Source organism: Vidua chalybeata, chromosome 1 (genome assembly GCF_026979565.1).
Source record: "Vidua chalybeata isolate OUT-0048 chromosome 1, bVidCha1 merged haplotype, whole genome shotgun sequence".
Lineage (NCBI taxonomy): Eukaryota > Metazoa > Chordata > Aves > Passeriformes > Viduidae > Vidua > Vidua chalybeata.
Window position 1 is genome coordinate 116809548 of NC_071530.1, and position 16264 is coordinate 116825811.

The 16264-nt window shown below is 34.6% G+C and overlaps 1 protein-coding gene across 1 annotated transcript in view; it reads right to left on the reverse strand.

Annotated features, from left to right (window-relative positions):
- Window positions 1-16264, reverse strand: part of ASPH (aspartate beta-hydroxylase) — a 110145-nt gene that overhangs the window by 45811 nt on the left and 48070 nt on the right. The window contains exons 11-15 of the mRNA XM_053963052.1: window positions 14923-14961; window positions 13536-13577; window positions 12079-12132; window positions 11064-11108; window positions 1491-1532 (exon numbers count right to left, since the gene is read on the reverse strand). Of these exons, the coding sequence (XP_053819027.1) occupies window positions 1491-1532; window positions 11064-11108; window positions 12079-12132; window positions 13536-13577; window positions 14923-14961 (222 nt within the window). The remainder of the gene's footprint in view (window positions 1-1490; window positions 1533-11063; window positions 11109-12078; window positions 12133-13535; window positions 13578-14922; window positions 14962-16264) is intronic.

Consider the following 16264-nt stretch of genomic DNA (forward strand, 5'->3'; position numbering starts at 1 on the left):
CATTTATTTAGTTGCTGTTTAAAAAGAAACAACCCCAAAGCACCTAGGGTAGAAAAGGAAAGTAGCTCCACTTTGTCATACTTTCATATCCTAAAGTTCTTGTACAGACTCTGATGAGTAATGTTTCATAATAGTAAGTTTCTTACAGAAGCTGGCATTTTTGCCTATGAGGCATATTTTTGCCATATGGGATGGCTCTTGTACATAATTTTATTATACTGTTCTAACAGGTCTGTAAAAGCAGCACATAACAGTGAGTTTTTTCCTACTATCAAGTAGGTAGGAAATAGATTCATTGCAGTAAGATATTCCCTGCCAATAAATGGAAATGTAGGCATAATTGCCAAGCTTTCCAAGTTGTTTTGGTTGTGTTTTTTACTTTTTATATGTAATGCTTACATGTGACATATTCAATACTTAAATAAAACGTCTGAAGTTTACCAGTCCTAGAAACTTATGTTTAAACCACTAATATACAAATCCAAACTAAATAAACCATACCAAAATAATGGAAAAGCAGTATTTCTAAATACTCAAATATAAAATAACAGCCACACAGAAAATGGAAACAGAATGACAAAGGAGTAGAGCTACTGAATCCCTTGGCACAGGCCCTGAGGTTTCTGGGCATGTCAGCAACTAGCCATGACCCCAGTGAAGGAGGTTTTGCAAGTGAGTGCTGGTTGACAGCAGCTGATGAGCCAGCCTGTTCCCAGGTGGCCAAGAAGGCCAATGGCATCCTGGCTTCTATCAGCATTAGTGTGGCCAGCAGGACCAGGGCAGTGGTTGTCCCCCTGTACTCAGCACTGGTGAGGTTGCACCCAAATCCTGCGTTCAGTTTTGGGCCCTTCACTACAAGAAAGACATTGAGGTCCTGGAATGTGTCCAGAGAAAGGCAACGGAGCTGATGAAGGGACGAATCAGGCAGCTGGGAGTGTTTGGGGGTGTTTAACCTGGAGAAAAGGAGGCTCAGGAAGGACCTTATTGTTCTCTACAGCATCCTGAAAGGAGATTGTAGTGAGTGTAGAGAGATGGAGGTTGGTCTCTTTCCTCAGGTAACAGGGGACAGAACAAGAGGCCATGGCCTCAAGTTGCTCCTGGACAGGTTTAGATTGGACATTAGGAAAACTTTTATCACTGAAAAGGTTGCCAGGCTGTCCTTGTGGCATTTAAAAGACGTGTTACTTAGGGACATGGTTCAGTGTTAGGTTATGAGTTGGACTCGACCTTAAAGGTCTTTTCCAACCTAAACAATTCTATCATTCCATTCTGTAACCAGGTAAGATTGATTGGCGCACATTTATGCCAGCCTTGGAAACAACCAAGTGTTTACCTTTAGAAGTACATGCTCTCTAGATGTTTATTCAACTGCAATTTATGTACATGAGATTACAGGAGCAAAACTTCACTAGTCTTTAGTCTAATTTAAATAAATCCTCCCAGAAAGCATGGTTTTGAATTTCAGAACAGAATGTTACTTTCAGACTTACCTTTTTCTGTTTTGTCTTGTTCCGTTTCTTTTTCACTTTTCCCTAGAACATTAAAAATATAATTTCATTGAAATAAATTTATGTTAACATTTTACAATAAGAAAGAGATACAAGAAAATTACAATTTATACTCAAAACATAATTGAGTCAACAAGACTCTTTGTTTCATTTTTATTTTTTAAAATAACCATAGATTATTTTCTGAACTATATAGTTACCTAAAAGGTCTTTCCCTGCAGATGCTTCAAATATTACAATATTGCTTCCATCACAAAACATTTCACAGAATTTCTCCTCTAGATATTTAATATATTTTTTTGATATACACCTACAATGCAAGCTATTTTGCAAGAAAGAAAATCTGTTCACTAATTAAAAGATATTGGAAACACTGGCTTAATACATACATTTGTTTAAAATGTGAAAAAGCCAAAATCAATTGGAACTTAAGTATCATTTTTGGAAGTGACATGGGCACTTGGAAGATTTTGTCTTTTTTCAACTTTTAAAACAATGTAACAGGTGTTTTGCAAACATCTGACTGCAGAGGTAGCTGTTAAGTAAGCATTAAGACAGTCTGTAGCAAAGGCAAACTAAATCCTGGACAAAAAGCATGTATGTGTATTTCACGAAGGTGGTAGATACATAAAGATCTTTTCCCCCCTCTAAACACTTTTTGATCCTGCCCTACTCTATAATAAACAAAGCGTCTTGCCTCACAATTCTAACACTATTATTCTATTTCCATTTCCATTTTTTTCCCAATAAGCTTCCAATATTTCCTCCTAATAAACTTAGAGAACACTAAATAGGGAGGTCTGTTGCCTTTTTAGCTAGTTACTGTCCTCTTTAACATACACTGTTTAATTTGAGGTATTCTTACATATATAAAAAACATTTTCTTTCATTTCCAAGTAATTTACAGACACCTTATCTGAATACTCAGTCTTTACTGTTTTTTAAGCTGACTGATCAGAAGCATTATAGTACAAATACGACATTTAAAAATGCAGAAACACATTGCATTTTTTTAATAAAGAAACTGGATTATGCACACATATGAAATCAAATGTTTTAACACTCTAATTTCACCCTTTACTATAGGCTGACAACTGCTATTCCTGAATGTATGGACACTATAACTCTAATTTATATTCAGTACAAGGCAGAATGAGCATTAACTTGATTATATGGTAAATTAAATAAATATGATCACACTGAAAGTTATTCACCTCTTCAATTACATCATGGGATCTAGATTGTCAATTAAATTGTAAGAAATGACAAAAGATCTATAGAGTCAATTACGTACTAGGAACAATTATTACTGTAGCAGTATATTAATGAAAGCATTGTGCAGTATTTCCCAAAACCCTGGCTTCTTTATTTTTTTGCATATATCCCACAATCAATAAAATGATCATATGTCATCCAAAACATTACATTTTTAAAAGAGCAATAATGCAGTCCCAGATGAAATAATAGTTTATTTTTACAGTTTTCACACAAACCAGTTCATATACTCATATTTCTACTTTTACCACCTCCCATTACCATGACACATCATGCTAGTTCGCCACCCACTTTCCACGGATCCTCTCCTTTATTAGCAACACTTGAGATTCTCACTTGGCCTCTTCTCTCTGCTTCATTCTAGGTCACTGGATAACCCACCTCCACACATCTTGGACATTCATGTTACTTCTGCAACTTCTTTGCCATTACAGGAAGAACAATGTATATGACCTCCTTACTCTAAAGCCCCCTCCTATCTCCTGTTTCTTGTCTGGCTTCACATTTCTTTATTCCTAAGACTCATGCAACATACAACCTACAGCTCTCTAACTCTCTATTTATGCACTAGAATTAGTTCTCCAATCTCTCAGACTATTTTCAGCCTGTATTCTGCTAAATTAGTTGCAAGTGACTTCACCAAAGCCTCTCCAATGATCTTTAAATACTCCCACTTCTCCTCCTATGTAGCTGCTTTTGAAATTCATCACAACTTGATCTTGTTAGCTCTGAAGCTAAGAATTCACACTTCACTAAGAATTCACTTCAGCATCATATTCAGCACATATTGCTTTGTTCCTTCCACATTGATCCCTAGCATATTTCAATGGTGCAAAAGGTTTTAATTATGCTATTTCTGACAAAGGCTTGAAAATGTGTGCTCTCAAAGTCAGGGATATGATAATAAATCTTGAGACTATTTTTTCATCAACTTAAACCAATTGTAGCTCAAGCAAACAAATAAAAAAACCTTAGCTCTTCCAACCACTCTCATCCTTTACTTAATGGCTTCATTTCTAGCAAAATAATTCAAGATGAAAATCACTAACAAAAGAGCTTTAGCTAATCTCTATAGGCTAGGAGTGCTATCACTATATAACAAAGGCACCAGGGATTCCCAGGAAGGTTTCTACCAGGAAGAATAAATTTATTTTTCATATTACGATACAACTAAATGCTTGATGGCATATGAGAATGACCCAAGTCACAATTAAAAATGTGTTTCAGACCTTGTAGATTTTACATTAATCTCAATCAACACTATAAATGCACAGTATAACTTATTTACAGATACATAATTTTTGAAACATGTAAAATTACAAATTATGTTCAGTAAAATCATTACATTTTTCAGCATCTTTCCTATACCAAATCTTAGCCATTTATTTTACTTCTTAGAAAGAAGTGTCATGATATGGTACCTTTTCAATTACACAGAATGTTAGAAAGTCACTTAAATTGTAGCAAACTGGCAGTATTAAAATACAACTTTAGTATTCTACTCTGCTTAGTGGTATTTCTTCCTGTGATTTCCAAAAAAAGCAACTGAAGCCAAGATTTCATAGATTCACTGAATCTATGACATATAACAAGACATATAACAAGAGGCTATGTAGCAATGTGAAAATATTAAGAAAAAGGTAATCTTCTGACTTTTTTTTTTACCTATTAATCACTAATACCACATCATTAACGCTTTGGAGGTGTTTGAAAACTGAAAAGTCCAAGGAAGATTTTTGCTTTCACAGAAGTGCATGGACCTTATTAGATTTCTGATTTAAACTATGGACCATAACCATAATATTCTGTATGCAAAACAGATATACCACTTTCCCCAGACATTAGTGTTTGTTAAGAAGTGCTATCTCATCCATTATAAATTACAAACAGAAATGATGTTTCATGAAAAAAATTCAGGCCTATTTGGTTGCAGAATGTTAATACTCCAAAAGGACAATCATGACACGATTATAGAAGACACAGACCTTAGTATACTGCCCATTTCCTTCACATAACAGCAGCCAGAAAGAAAATTAATTTATTTTACTTGCTACTTGCTCCTTGTAAACAATACTTTCAAATATATTTTTAATATTCAAATTCACAATTAAAAAATAATATTACTTAGTGGCTGACTCAAATATTTATCCCTATAGCTAGTATTTAATACATTTAGGAATAAATAATGACACTAGAAAGACAAAGATATTCTTCTGTGTTTTATTGCAGCCAAACATTAAAATGGATTAAATATACATATTTTTAATAGTCCACTTGACCTTGCTCAGCTTGGCATATTTTTGTAAACATGAAGCACATAAAATCACATACCCAATTACAAAATACTTAGAATTCAATCACAGCGCAATATACTCTCAAAGTCCCATAATTCTACAAATAGGCTGCCACTGTTATATAAAAAGTCCTCCATTCACCATTCTAAAATAATTCCCAAGATACCTCACAAAATATGGCTTTGTAAAAATTATTGCTCTGCAATTCACAATCACAGGTAATTTTACTAGAATATCCCATCCCAAAACACATCACAGTCTAAGAGTATTATTGCTTTCCTGAAAAGTCTAAAGATATCGCTTTGGGACATCTGTATTTGTTGATAAGATCTAACATGTGGAGTCTTACTGACATCCCAAACCCAAAAAAAGGGCAAGCATATATGATGCCCTTTTCACTACAAATGTAAGCATCTAAAACCCTGATTTCAAAACAGTGTTACAGAAATTGAAAGTCTTCCTGTAAACCAAAAGGCAACCAACTGTTAGGGTTACCAAATTGGTTTTTCTTTTTATAAATTCATCTTACTTTATTTCTCCTAAGCTCCTGTAACAGGCTTGGCAAATTCCTAAAATCACAGCAATTATTCCTGAGCCAAAAAGGAACACATGCAAAATATCAAAGAATAAAATATGTCTTCGTAATTGTGGAACAGCAGCACAGAACAGGTAAAAAGCACACCTGTTATATTAAAATTCTAAATCACTCACAGTACCTAAATTTCAGATGTACCATTTTTAAGATCATTCATAACTGTAGGTCTTAAATTCTGACATAATATTTTTCTTAAGGTTGAATTTCCAAAGTACTTTTTCCAAATCAAGTGTTTATGCAAATTTGACTTTTAAAATAATTTACTGAACATAAAGCTTATTAAAGCCAGCTTTGAGATCATTATATTAGTAGGCAAACCAAAATGGAATAATTTTACTGAATTCAACCTGATTCTAACAACTCAGTCTTGCTGCAATCTCCACTGACTCTCTGTCAGGCTAGCATCTAGTCTCTACACATTTTTGCCTGAAAAATCAGATGAGCATAAATAAAAAGTGCTAATTCATACATAACGGGTTTTTGAAAATTGTAATTTTTTAATTTGGCCTTTTACTAGTGTGAATTAAACACACATTTTATACCTTGTTAGGTATTTTAAAAATCACCTGAAATTCATGTAGTTAACTGTTGACATAACATCAGTGCAAAGAGATATAAGTCAAACTTCACAGCATAGTGTGTGCCTGATTAGTGCTTTTTAATAAAATGTAATTAGGCTGTATTCTATATCAGCAGTTATGAAACATTTAAAAGTTCATAACATCATATGTTTCATTCGACCAAACTGCTCTGTACATACTGTATGAATCCACAACAAAAGATATATATTAAAATCTGAAAAAATGTACTTGCTGCTATGTTATAAATAGAATATTAACAGTTGCTTAAACAGTACATGAAATGCAGCTCTAAGCTGTAACTCTGTCACAAACACAGAAGAAAAATAATGAATTCACTAAACTTGACCAAGGGAAAAAAATATCAGACAGGAATGTAAACTAAACATCCAAGTGTTAAAAATGCTTACTAAAATGACAGTTGGCTAAAACCCATTTACAATGTCTTAGTGTTCATTCCCCAAACCCTGAACTGCTTGGTAATTACATCATAAGGTCTATTTCAACCATCTGCTCCCCTTTTGTAGCGTTTGGTTGGGACTGGTCCTCCTCATGTAGGGACTTTTCTTTTGAAGCTTTAAGTATCTGAAAAAATAAGGGGAAATCTATATTAAAGGACCAACCAAAACACAACTTCCTCTAAAACAACAACAAAAAAATCTTAAATGCTAAAAAATGCAACTTTGTAGCAAACTAGTTAATATGAAAAAGCTATAATTTCTAGGAGCTACCTTAATGAATATACACAAAGTTGCTGTATAAGGTGGGAAACAAACTTTTAAGTATTCATCCAGGCAGTAAATTTTTTATTACCATATGGCACTTTATTTACCTTGTAAAGAATATCTAGGCCATGCTACAAATTCATTTAAACATTTTGATTTTGATTTTGGTTTTGGTTTGGTTTTTAGTTTGATTTTGGGTTTTATTTGTTAAAGTCAAAGGCAACCGGAAAAGAGGAGCCAGGGAATGAGGAAGGGTCAAAGTTCTAAAGTGGAAACTTCTCTACACATAAGGGGTTTCAGCAGTTGGTAAAATAAATGTAGAGTTATAAAAGTGTCAAGGATACAAGGCAAAGGGGAGGAGTGGAGCAACTTGTAGATATTTTAAATCTAAACACATACAAGCAAATTCAGAGAGTAACAGTATCCCCTAAACCCACAATGTCTCCCTAAAGTATGTGTCCAACAAGTACCACTTTATCACAACCACTGCCATTTATGTGCCAGTGTAAGGCAGGATTAGCCAGGAAATCTGAATCAGTACTATTTCAAGCTAGTTTATCAAACCATTTGTTTTATAAAAGTGTAGATTATAACAGCAGCTAAAGTATCCTACATCTGGAAAAGAATGCTGGCAATGATTTCAGAAGTAAACTCAGCGAATTGGAAAACAGGACTTACAGATACCTAAGGATGTACTTGACTAGTATGAACTTTGTGATGTGCCCTGAAGTCAGCAAAAAACTTTTGACTTGCACTCCAGCATATTCAAATCCCACACCCAGTGTCTTCCCTGGTAATATGAGAATGTTCCTAACAGCTGAATTCAATCTCTGAACTCTCCTGTTTTCTTTCCAAAAAACTAAGTTCCTATGTTTTAGCTAAAAACCAAACAACTGCTCTAAACCTGATACAAACTGGTGCCATCATGCTTCAAATGCAATTGTATAATTTAAACTACCAAAGAATACAGAACATATAGTAACATTTCTGAATTTCTTTTACACTGCCTGATGTTATGTTTGTGACTGCTTAAAGAAAAGGAAATATTAGCTTTGAACAACTGATGTAATAAAATCCCAAACAAAGAAGAAAGACTCCTGACAACAAAATATCCAATACTGAATCCTCCATCACAAAGAAGATATAAAAGAAACCCAGGAAACATGGATGTCATAATCTAAGAGAAAAATTTGAGAATGTTGCTTTCAAACTGAAATATTCACATTAAAAAAAGACAGGTAAATATACTTAATAGCAGAAGAACTAATAATTTAATAAAATTTTATTCATTGTCAGTAAAACTACTGACATAAACATGTCCTATGTTTCTTTTGTCAGTTTCCCAAGATGCTACTTGAATTTTATGTGCTGAAACAGTAAGATTTTTAGAAAAAATTATAAATACTGGTTCTTCTACCTTCAGAGTGGTTCCCACATAACTAGACAAATTATAAGAATTCTTAAGTTAGTGCAGTGCACAGATTTTGTGCTGATCAAATTATTTTCATTTTCTACTTCCTAAACAAAGGATCATGAACATTGTACTACATCTAATAATTACTTGTATCTTTAATAACTGTCTTTAAAACACATTTTGATTGATTCTCTCACTTTTTCCCTATGAAGGAAAGAAGAAAATAATTAATTCCCTCGAATACTGCTGCTATTATGTGTTTCCAAAAGCTATGCCAGGATAGATGTTGAGGTAATTTTGTGATTTAAATGGTGTATTGCACTAATTTTGAAAACAACCACAGGTAAAAAAAAAAAGAATAAATCTAAAAAATTTATTCAGAAATACCTACAATTTCAAAGTAGAACAAGCTATTTCTCATTCTAGCAGTGTTTGAAAATGGCAAGGAGTCTCTCAGTATCACAATACAATAAAAGGAGAGTGGATAACTAGGTTCAGTTCCACCATACTATTTGCAAGTACCTCTGCAATTAGAGGAGTGATCACTGCCCTCCACTCGGCACTGGTGAGGCTGTATCTCAAATTCTGTGTTCAGTTTTGGGCCCCTCACTGCAAGAAGGACACTGAGGTGCTGCAGTGAGTCTAGAGAAGGACAGAGCTGGGGGTGGGTCTGCAGCATAAGTCTCATAAAGAGCAGCTGAGGGACCTGGGGTTGTTTAGTCTGGAGTCAAGAAGGCTCAGGAAGAACCTTACTGCTCTCCATACATGTCTGAAAGGAGGCTGTAGCCAAGTGAGGGTCAGTCTCTTTTGCCAAGTAGCAAGAGATTGAGAAAACAGCACTGAGTTGCACCAGGAGAGGTTTAGATTGGGTGTGAGGAAAAATTTCTTCCCCCAAGGGGTGGTCAAACATTGGAATGGGCTGCCCAAGGAAGAGGTGGAGTCTCCAGCCTGAAGGTATTTAAAAGATGTGTAGATATGACACTTGGGGACATGGTTTAGTGGTGGACTTGCCAGTGTTTGGTCAAAAGCTGGACTTGAATTTAAGGGTCTTTTCCAATCTAAATGATGCTATGATTCAAAATGGTGTATTTCGAAATCCATCACTACTATATAAAACACCTAAGTTTTTTTTGTGAAGGTAGAAAAATTAATTTACAGCTGCATCACTGAGCCATAAATTACAACACAAAAACTGATAGAAATATGGCCCAAAACTCCAATATTTCAAGTTGGCACTTCTATTCTGAATTTAATTTTGAAATAGTATCTGTAAGTCAAGAAATCATCTCAATATCCTCAACTGACATTGTGCAGTGGAATTATCTACTGCTGAAATTTTGTAATAGTTCTGTAAGGGCCTTTTTGTTATTTTAACTTTAAACAGCAACCTTTTCTGAGACAAAACATCTTTTCCTCTTCTCCAGTTCCAACTTAATGCATAACAAATTGAGTGAAGACTACCTTTGCTGAACTTCTTGCCCATACTGTCAAAGATAACTACTGTTTGTTTCTACACTGATTATAAGCTTTAGTTAAGAATACTTCATTATGAAATGAAACACTTTCAGTTAATGCATCTATTAAATAATAGCTATGGCTTCAAACTTTCCAACACACCACATGGCTGTTGTGATAAACAACTTGGAAAGACCTCGCAGACAACACAATATGAATACACCAATATGAGCATTTCAAACCACCGCAGTTAAGGTTCAGCATACAAACTCAAACATGAACTAAATCATGCCTCCAATCTGTACTGGACAACCACAAAAGGCCTACTGTGTTTTCTTCACTTCTCTGGCTACTTTTGGCATGACTAAGAACCAAATACAAATACTGTAAGGAAAAAAACAACGCAGAACTCTCCGGGCACCACATCTTGTAAGAGCTCCTGCATAGATTACAGAGATTAACTAACCCAGAAAGGGGGTCAGGCTAACCAACACAAAACAAAAACAGAGGTTAGAAGTCTTGCATTGCAGCTTCTCTGATGTACTACCCTGTGATACAACTCTGTGTTCCACTCAACACAACTAGTTTGGTACAACAAGCAAATTAGCTAATTGCAATAGTTAACTCCAAGAAATGTAACAATATGCAGTTCTTGAATTTAGAAGCCACTTATCTATACTAAAAATGGTTTTGGTAAAATCCATGTCTACTACTGTCAGGCAACAGATGAAAGAACTGGAAGTGCTCTTGTTCTTAAAATCAGTTATGCCAAGAAAAATGTGATGGCATAACAAAACAGTCTCTGTTTCCAGATCTGTGCCCAAAGAATGTGCCACAGTCAGATTCCAATAGATCCGACTGACACACACAGAAGTAACATTACCATTGTCCATGACAATTGCTCTGGACAGGAAGTATATGCATATCAAGACCTGAAATTGTACTTCCCTTTCAAAAGTATTCAGCTCTATCTTTATCATTAAAAATAATTAAAAAAAAATTCTAAATTAAAACTACTTAGTTTATTTGGAATGCTTTCATATAACCCAATAACTATCATTGGCATTTATCAAGTATAACAGAAAAATTATCGCTTCTAAACCAAGAAGCAACTTTGACAATACTGATATCCCTTCACAAAGTAATTTGATTACTCATTTCCATGTAGCTATAGCTTCACTTTTTTAGGAAAAAAACCAAGCATCCAAGATTGACTTACCCACTTGAACATCATCTGAATAATCTTCAGCTTTAACAGGTTTTTCTGTAAATAAAAAATGTAAATATAATTCAAACTCAACCACTTCCCAAATATTTACAAAAAGCCCCCTTTTTTTTTTTCCACAGTGACCTATTAAGACTGCTCTGTAATACTGCTTTTGCAGAAGTGGGATGCAAACTTCTTCCTTGGCTAAATTTTTCCAAGGGACTTAAGTAGGCCAATGAATCTATTGTAGGACTGCACAGTTTCAAAAATGATACTTCAAATTTCTGAAACTGTACTATCCAAAGCACACGTATCCCAGTTTCACATGTTACTACAGTATGGGCTTAGAAAACATCCATATATACCTACTATGTTTCTAGCTGTAACTGTGAAATACTTGACTTCAAAATTCAGTTACTTTTATTTCTATAGGTATGTTTAAATTAGACATGTCACACATCACCTAGTGCTACCACTGCTAATAGACTGAAGTCTGCACACATGTGTGGAAGGAGTCAGGCTCCCCAGAAAAAGCTTCACAATAGGCAGGATGCTGGCTGTAAATAATAGGAAGGATTGAAGAGGGGAAATACATTCTCTTATTTGAGAGGCCCATAAATAAAGAGCTCAAAGCTTAGGGGACATTCCACTTTACTCCTTACATATACCATCTTTCCTTAGTATGCACTCCTGACTGGCTGGTGGAAAACAAAGCATGGAAAAGAAATTTTCCATTCCATCATATAACCAAATACTGTAATTTTTAGCAATACAAGTTTTTCTGTAAAAAAGCACTCTTGACTTCTAAAACTGAAGAGTGCTTCCTAAGCCATTAAATATGTCATTAAATATGCCCAAGATGCTAGATTCCAAAAACACAGATATGTTTGTCCTTGAAAGAAAACAGTTGTAGAAAAAGTTACAAATATATTTTTATTGCAGCATAGAATCCTATTCCATAGTATTTATCATCCCCAATTATAAAATTTTTAAAGTAGCAAATGCATGGAAAACACAATACACAAACCTGATTCCTCTGGTTCAATGGCCACGTCATCTTCTATTTGCTTATTTTCTATTCCTAGATAGAAAAGTGTTGAAAGTTATTCACACTACATTCATAATTTTGTTTTTATTTCCCAGCAGCCACACAACTGAATTAGTTTTAAACAAAAAGGAAGACTTAATTTACAAACTAACAAGTTCAGTTAACTGAAGAGTAGGAAAAATGGTACTAAATACATTTCACATCCAAAAGTTTGCCCACTAGAAGCAGGACTTCTACTGCACACACCGGAAGGATTTTAGTTACAATTGTTGTTTGAGTGAAACAATGTATGTTATCCCTTTTAATCATACAAGAATGCATTTTTAAAATAGAAAACCTAAATAAATATAGCATCAAATTCTACACACAGTGCTCAGGCTAAACTACTTAGACTGCTTTGCTCTAGCTGACTCATTCAAAAACATATTTGAGAAAAACTTCTTTAACAAAAATTTTAACTTCTTAGAGCAGATCTTTAAATTAGATTTAACACAGTACTCATTTAAAATTCTTCAAGAACAACACAACAAACAAAAATTTACAACATAACCTTTCTGAGTAGCAATGTGGGAAATTACCACAGAGCTCCAGTTTAAGCAATGGAATAGGCACTTCATAAGAATGTCATGTAGTTCAACAAGGCCAGGTACAAGGTCCTGCACCAGGGTCAGGGCAACCACCAGTATCAATAAACACTGGGGGAAGAAGAGATTGAGAGCATCCCTGTGGAGATTGACTTGGATATTCTGATGGATAAAACACTGGACATGAGCCAAAAGTGCACTCCCAGCCCAGAAGGCCAACTGCATCTGTGGATGCCTCTAAAGAGGAGTCTCTCAACAGACCCCCCATGGAGTGCTGCATCCAGCTCCGAAGTTTTTAGTACAGACATGGACCTGTTAGAACAGGTTCAGATGAGGTCCATGAAGATGATCAGAGGGCTGGAGCACCTCTCCTAAGAAGGCAGGCTGACAGGTTGTGACAGTTCAGCTTGGACAAAGGAAGATTACAGTGAGGCCTTATCACAGCCTTTCAGTAAGGAATCTTGTAAAAGAGATGGAGAGAGATTTTTAACTCACGCCTGTAGCAACAAGACAACGGATTTTGAAGTGAAAAAGAGCATAAAGATTGGACATAAGGAGATGTTGTATGATGAGTGTGGTGAGACAATGGACCAGGCTGACCAGCACAGTAGTGGATGCTCCATCCCTGGAAGAGTTTAAAGTCAGGCTGGACAGAGCTTTGAGCAAGCTGACTAAGAATAAGATATCCCTAGATATGGCAGGGAGATTGAACTAGAGGATCTTTAAATACCTCTTTTAATCTAAATTGTTCCACGATTCTATTCTCTGCTGTGTTTTTCTTTTGTTTTTTTAAATTATATTAATAAATATAAATGGAAAAATAAAGTTTTTACAAGCTATAAAATTTCATACCTGAGAGGTCTTTAGCCATACCAAAATCTTCATTAATTTCCTCTATAAGTATAAAAAGGAATAAAGTGTATAATCAGCTTGCCTTTTTTTAAAACATCTGTTTTTCAAACATATATATTTAATCAAAACACTAAGTTCACAATTATAAAATATATACCTGGCCCTGTGGCTTCATTCACCCTCTTTGGAAGGTCCTCAATAGCTAAGAAAACATTCAATTCAAAGCAATAATGAAGTCAAGCCCTCAAGTGATGGAACTTACACAGTACACAAAAGAACACAGGTAGCACATAGACATGTTTACCTGATATTAACAAGCAGACACTTTGATGAATTCCAGGGAAAAAAAATACACCTTAAATATTCTTTCCCGTTTCAGTAAATAGCTCCTCTATTCATCAACTAGTTATTTCAAAATTGTACCTTTTCAACAATTGTTTAGATTATGATACAAAAACTGAAATTTTAAAACAAATTAATCTTTCTAAATACATTAAAGTACTTCCACGTTCTTTTGCAGCATCAACTCCATCTCCTAGACATAGTGAAAGCCAGGTAAAAAAACTGCATACCTATGAACTTTAAAAGTCTTATTTGGATAAACATGCAATTCATTTGTGAGTCCTAATTTCCTTCTTGAAGTACAACAAAGAAATTCTATGACTTAATGGATTCTACAGAAATAATATTTTTTTTTCCTCTAAATATGGCACTTTTTAAATTCCTTTAACTGTCCTCTTTAGATTATGATAACAGAGGTGACAAAACCGATACTTACAATTTATTTACACTAGAGAAATTATTGACTTCCTTCTAAACTAAATGATTGGGGGGTTTTTCAGTCAACTGTCTGAGATGATTCTCAAAAGACCTGGCATTTCAAGACAAAAAAGTATAGAGAACCCAGAGGGAATACTGCAGACAAATAATTTGTAATTGCTTCTACTAATTAGACAAATGCATCAACAAGAGGTCTGCATCAAAGCAGAGCTAGCACTGAGAGCCTGTACATTTTGAATAATCCTACACACTGGTTGGTTGCAGGGTTATGAGGAGGGCTCATTACAAGCAGTGTCTGCGATGAACTACTGTGGTCCAGCTGCCCACTAAAAGCCTCAGACACTCCACTCTGTGTCAGCTGAGACCTTAAAGATGAATCCTCAAGGATGGCATATTAGAACTAAGTTTCTCAGTTCACAGTCAAAAATCTAACTTCATAACAATACAGACTGTAATGAACCTTTGCCATAACTGGCAATGGCATGACTGAAGGTCACACAGATTACAGATTGTGTACTTCAATATATATAAACAGCAAGATTAAGTTTATTATCTTTATGCTAATTTGCCTAAAATATTTTTTATATAGATATATATCAGTATATACCTGTATCTTGAATCTCAGTCTGCTTTTCATGTTTTGGTTCTGAAAGGAAAATAAAGTTCCTGGGTACTTGATATGCATAAAGTATTCTAAAAATTTGGTTAAATATTCAGTTATTCTGTTGACGACAAAAGCAAGGGCCTTAAAAAAAATTTCCCCTGGTTTGGGGTCCTGAATAGATATATGAAGCCTTTCTGGAGCTTGTAGTAGAAATTCTACATTAAAAACCCCAAACCATATGTGTACATATTGCTGAAATTTCTAGACTTTCTATCACACAGATGAAATGCTGAAAACAATTAAAAAAATACAATTACAAATCTATCAATCAGTATAGTTGTTACAATTCTCCTACATTCTTAATCTTTGCATAGTCACTCTAATTTTTGTAATTCTGAAGAAGAAATAGGTCAATAATTCATTATTTAATTTTAGATAATGTCTGAAAATAGAAAAAATGCTATTGTCTGAATTTTCAATATGTACTTAGTGTGAATTTTAGACTGAAAAAGTTCATTCAGTTTGGATAATTTAATCATCTAGCAGGTACTTATCCTCATCTGAAAAAGGTTATTCACATAACATAGAATTATGTTATGTAAACTATGTTTAACTATGTTTAAAAACATAGAATATCCTTAGAAAAACATCCAGAACTCTTTCTTTCTAATGCAAATCTCAAACTTGCTTTCTTTCTCTAGTTTCTTGGCTAGAAAATGTAGGAAACTTTTCATAAAACTGGAAGTGAGTTATTGTATTCCAAATTCTATGATCAATCATTTACACACTCCACTCTGGGCACTTATTTCCACTAAAGAATTCTTAGCATTGGCAATAACCTCAGATGTGATTACAGTGATCCTATTTGAGCAGTTTCTGATCTGAATTAAGAACCAGGCCTCACAAAGCCAGAGTCACAAAAGAAATTGGGCTCTCTGCCCAGCAACCATCTTGCACTGTCTTTAGCTTTGAGAACTCTACAAAGCAGCAGGATTGGAGAAAATATTTCACCAGAAGGTTATGCCAGAAGTGGGGAAACACATGATAGAAATGGAGAACATAAATTGACTCAAAGCTATACTTCTTTTGATTTCACAGACAATTGCATATGAAGGCTTTAATGTTAATCTTCTGGTGGGGTTCAACTGAAGTTTTGGATCCCATGCCAAAACCACAAGCTTCACATTTGAGTGGAAGGATTTCAGATCTCCAAAATGGTCTCCAAGCATTCTTTCACTTCAGAAAAATGGAGCCAAAATTGCTCTTCTCCAAAAATAAAGTAAATCTGTTTCACTTTCAATTCAACCAAAACCTTTCTTGTACCAAAAGGTACAAGAAAGATGTG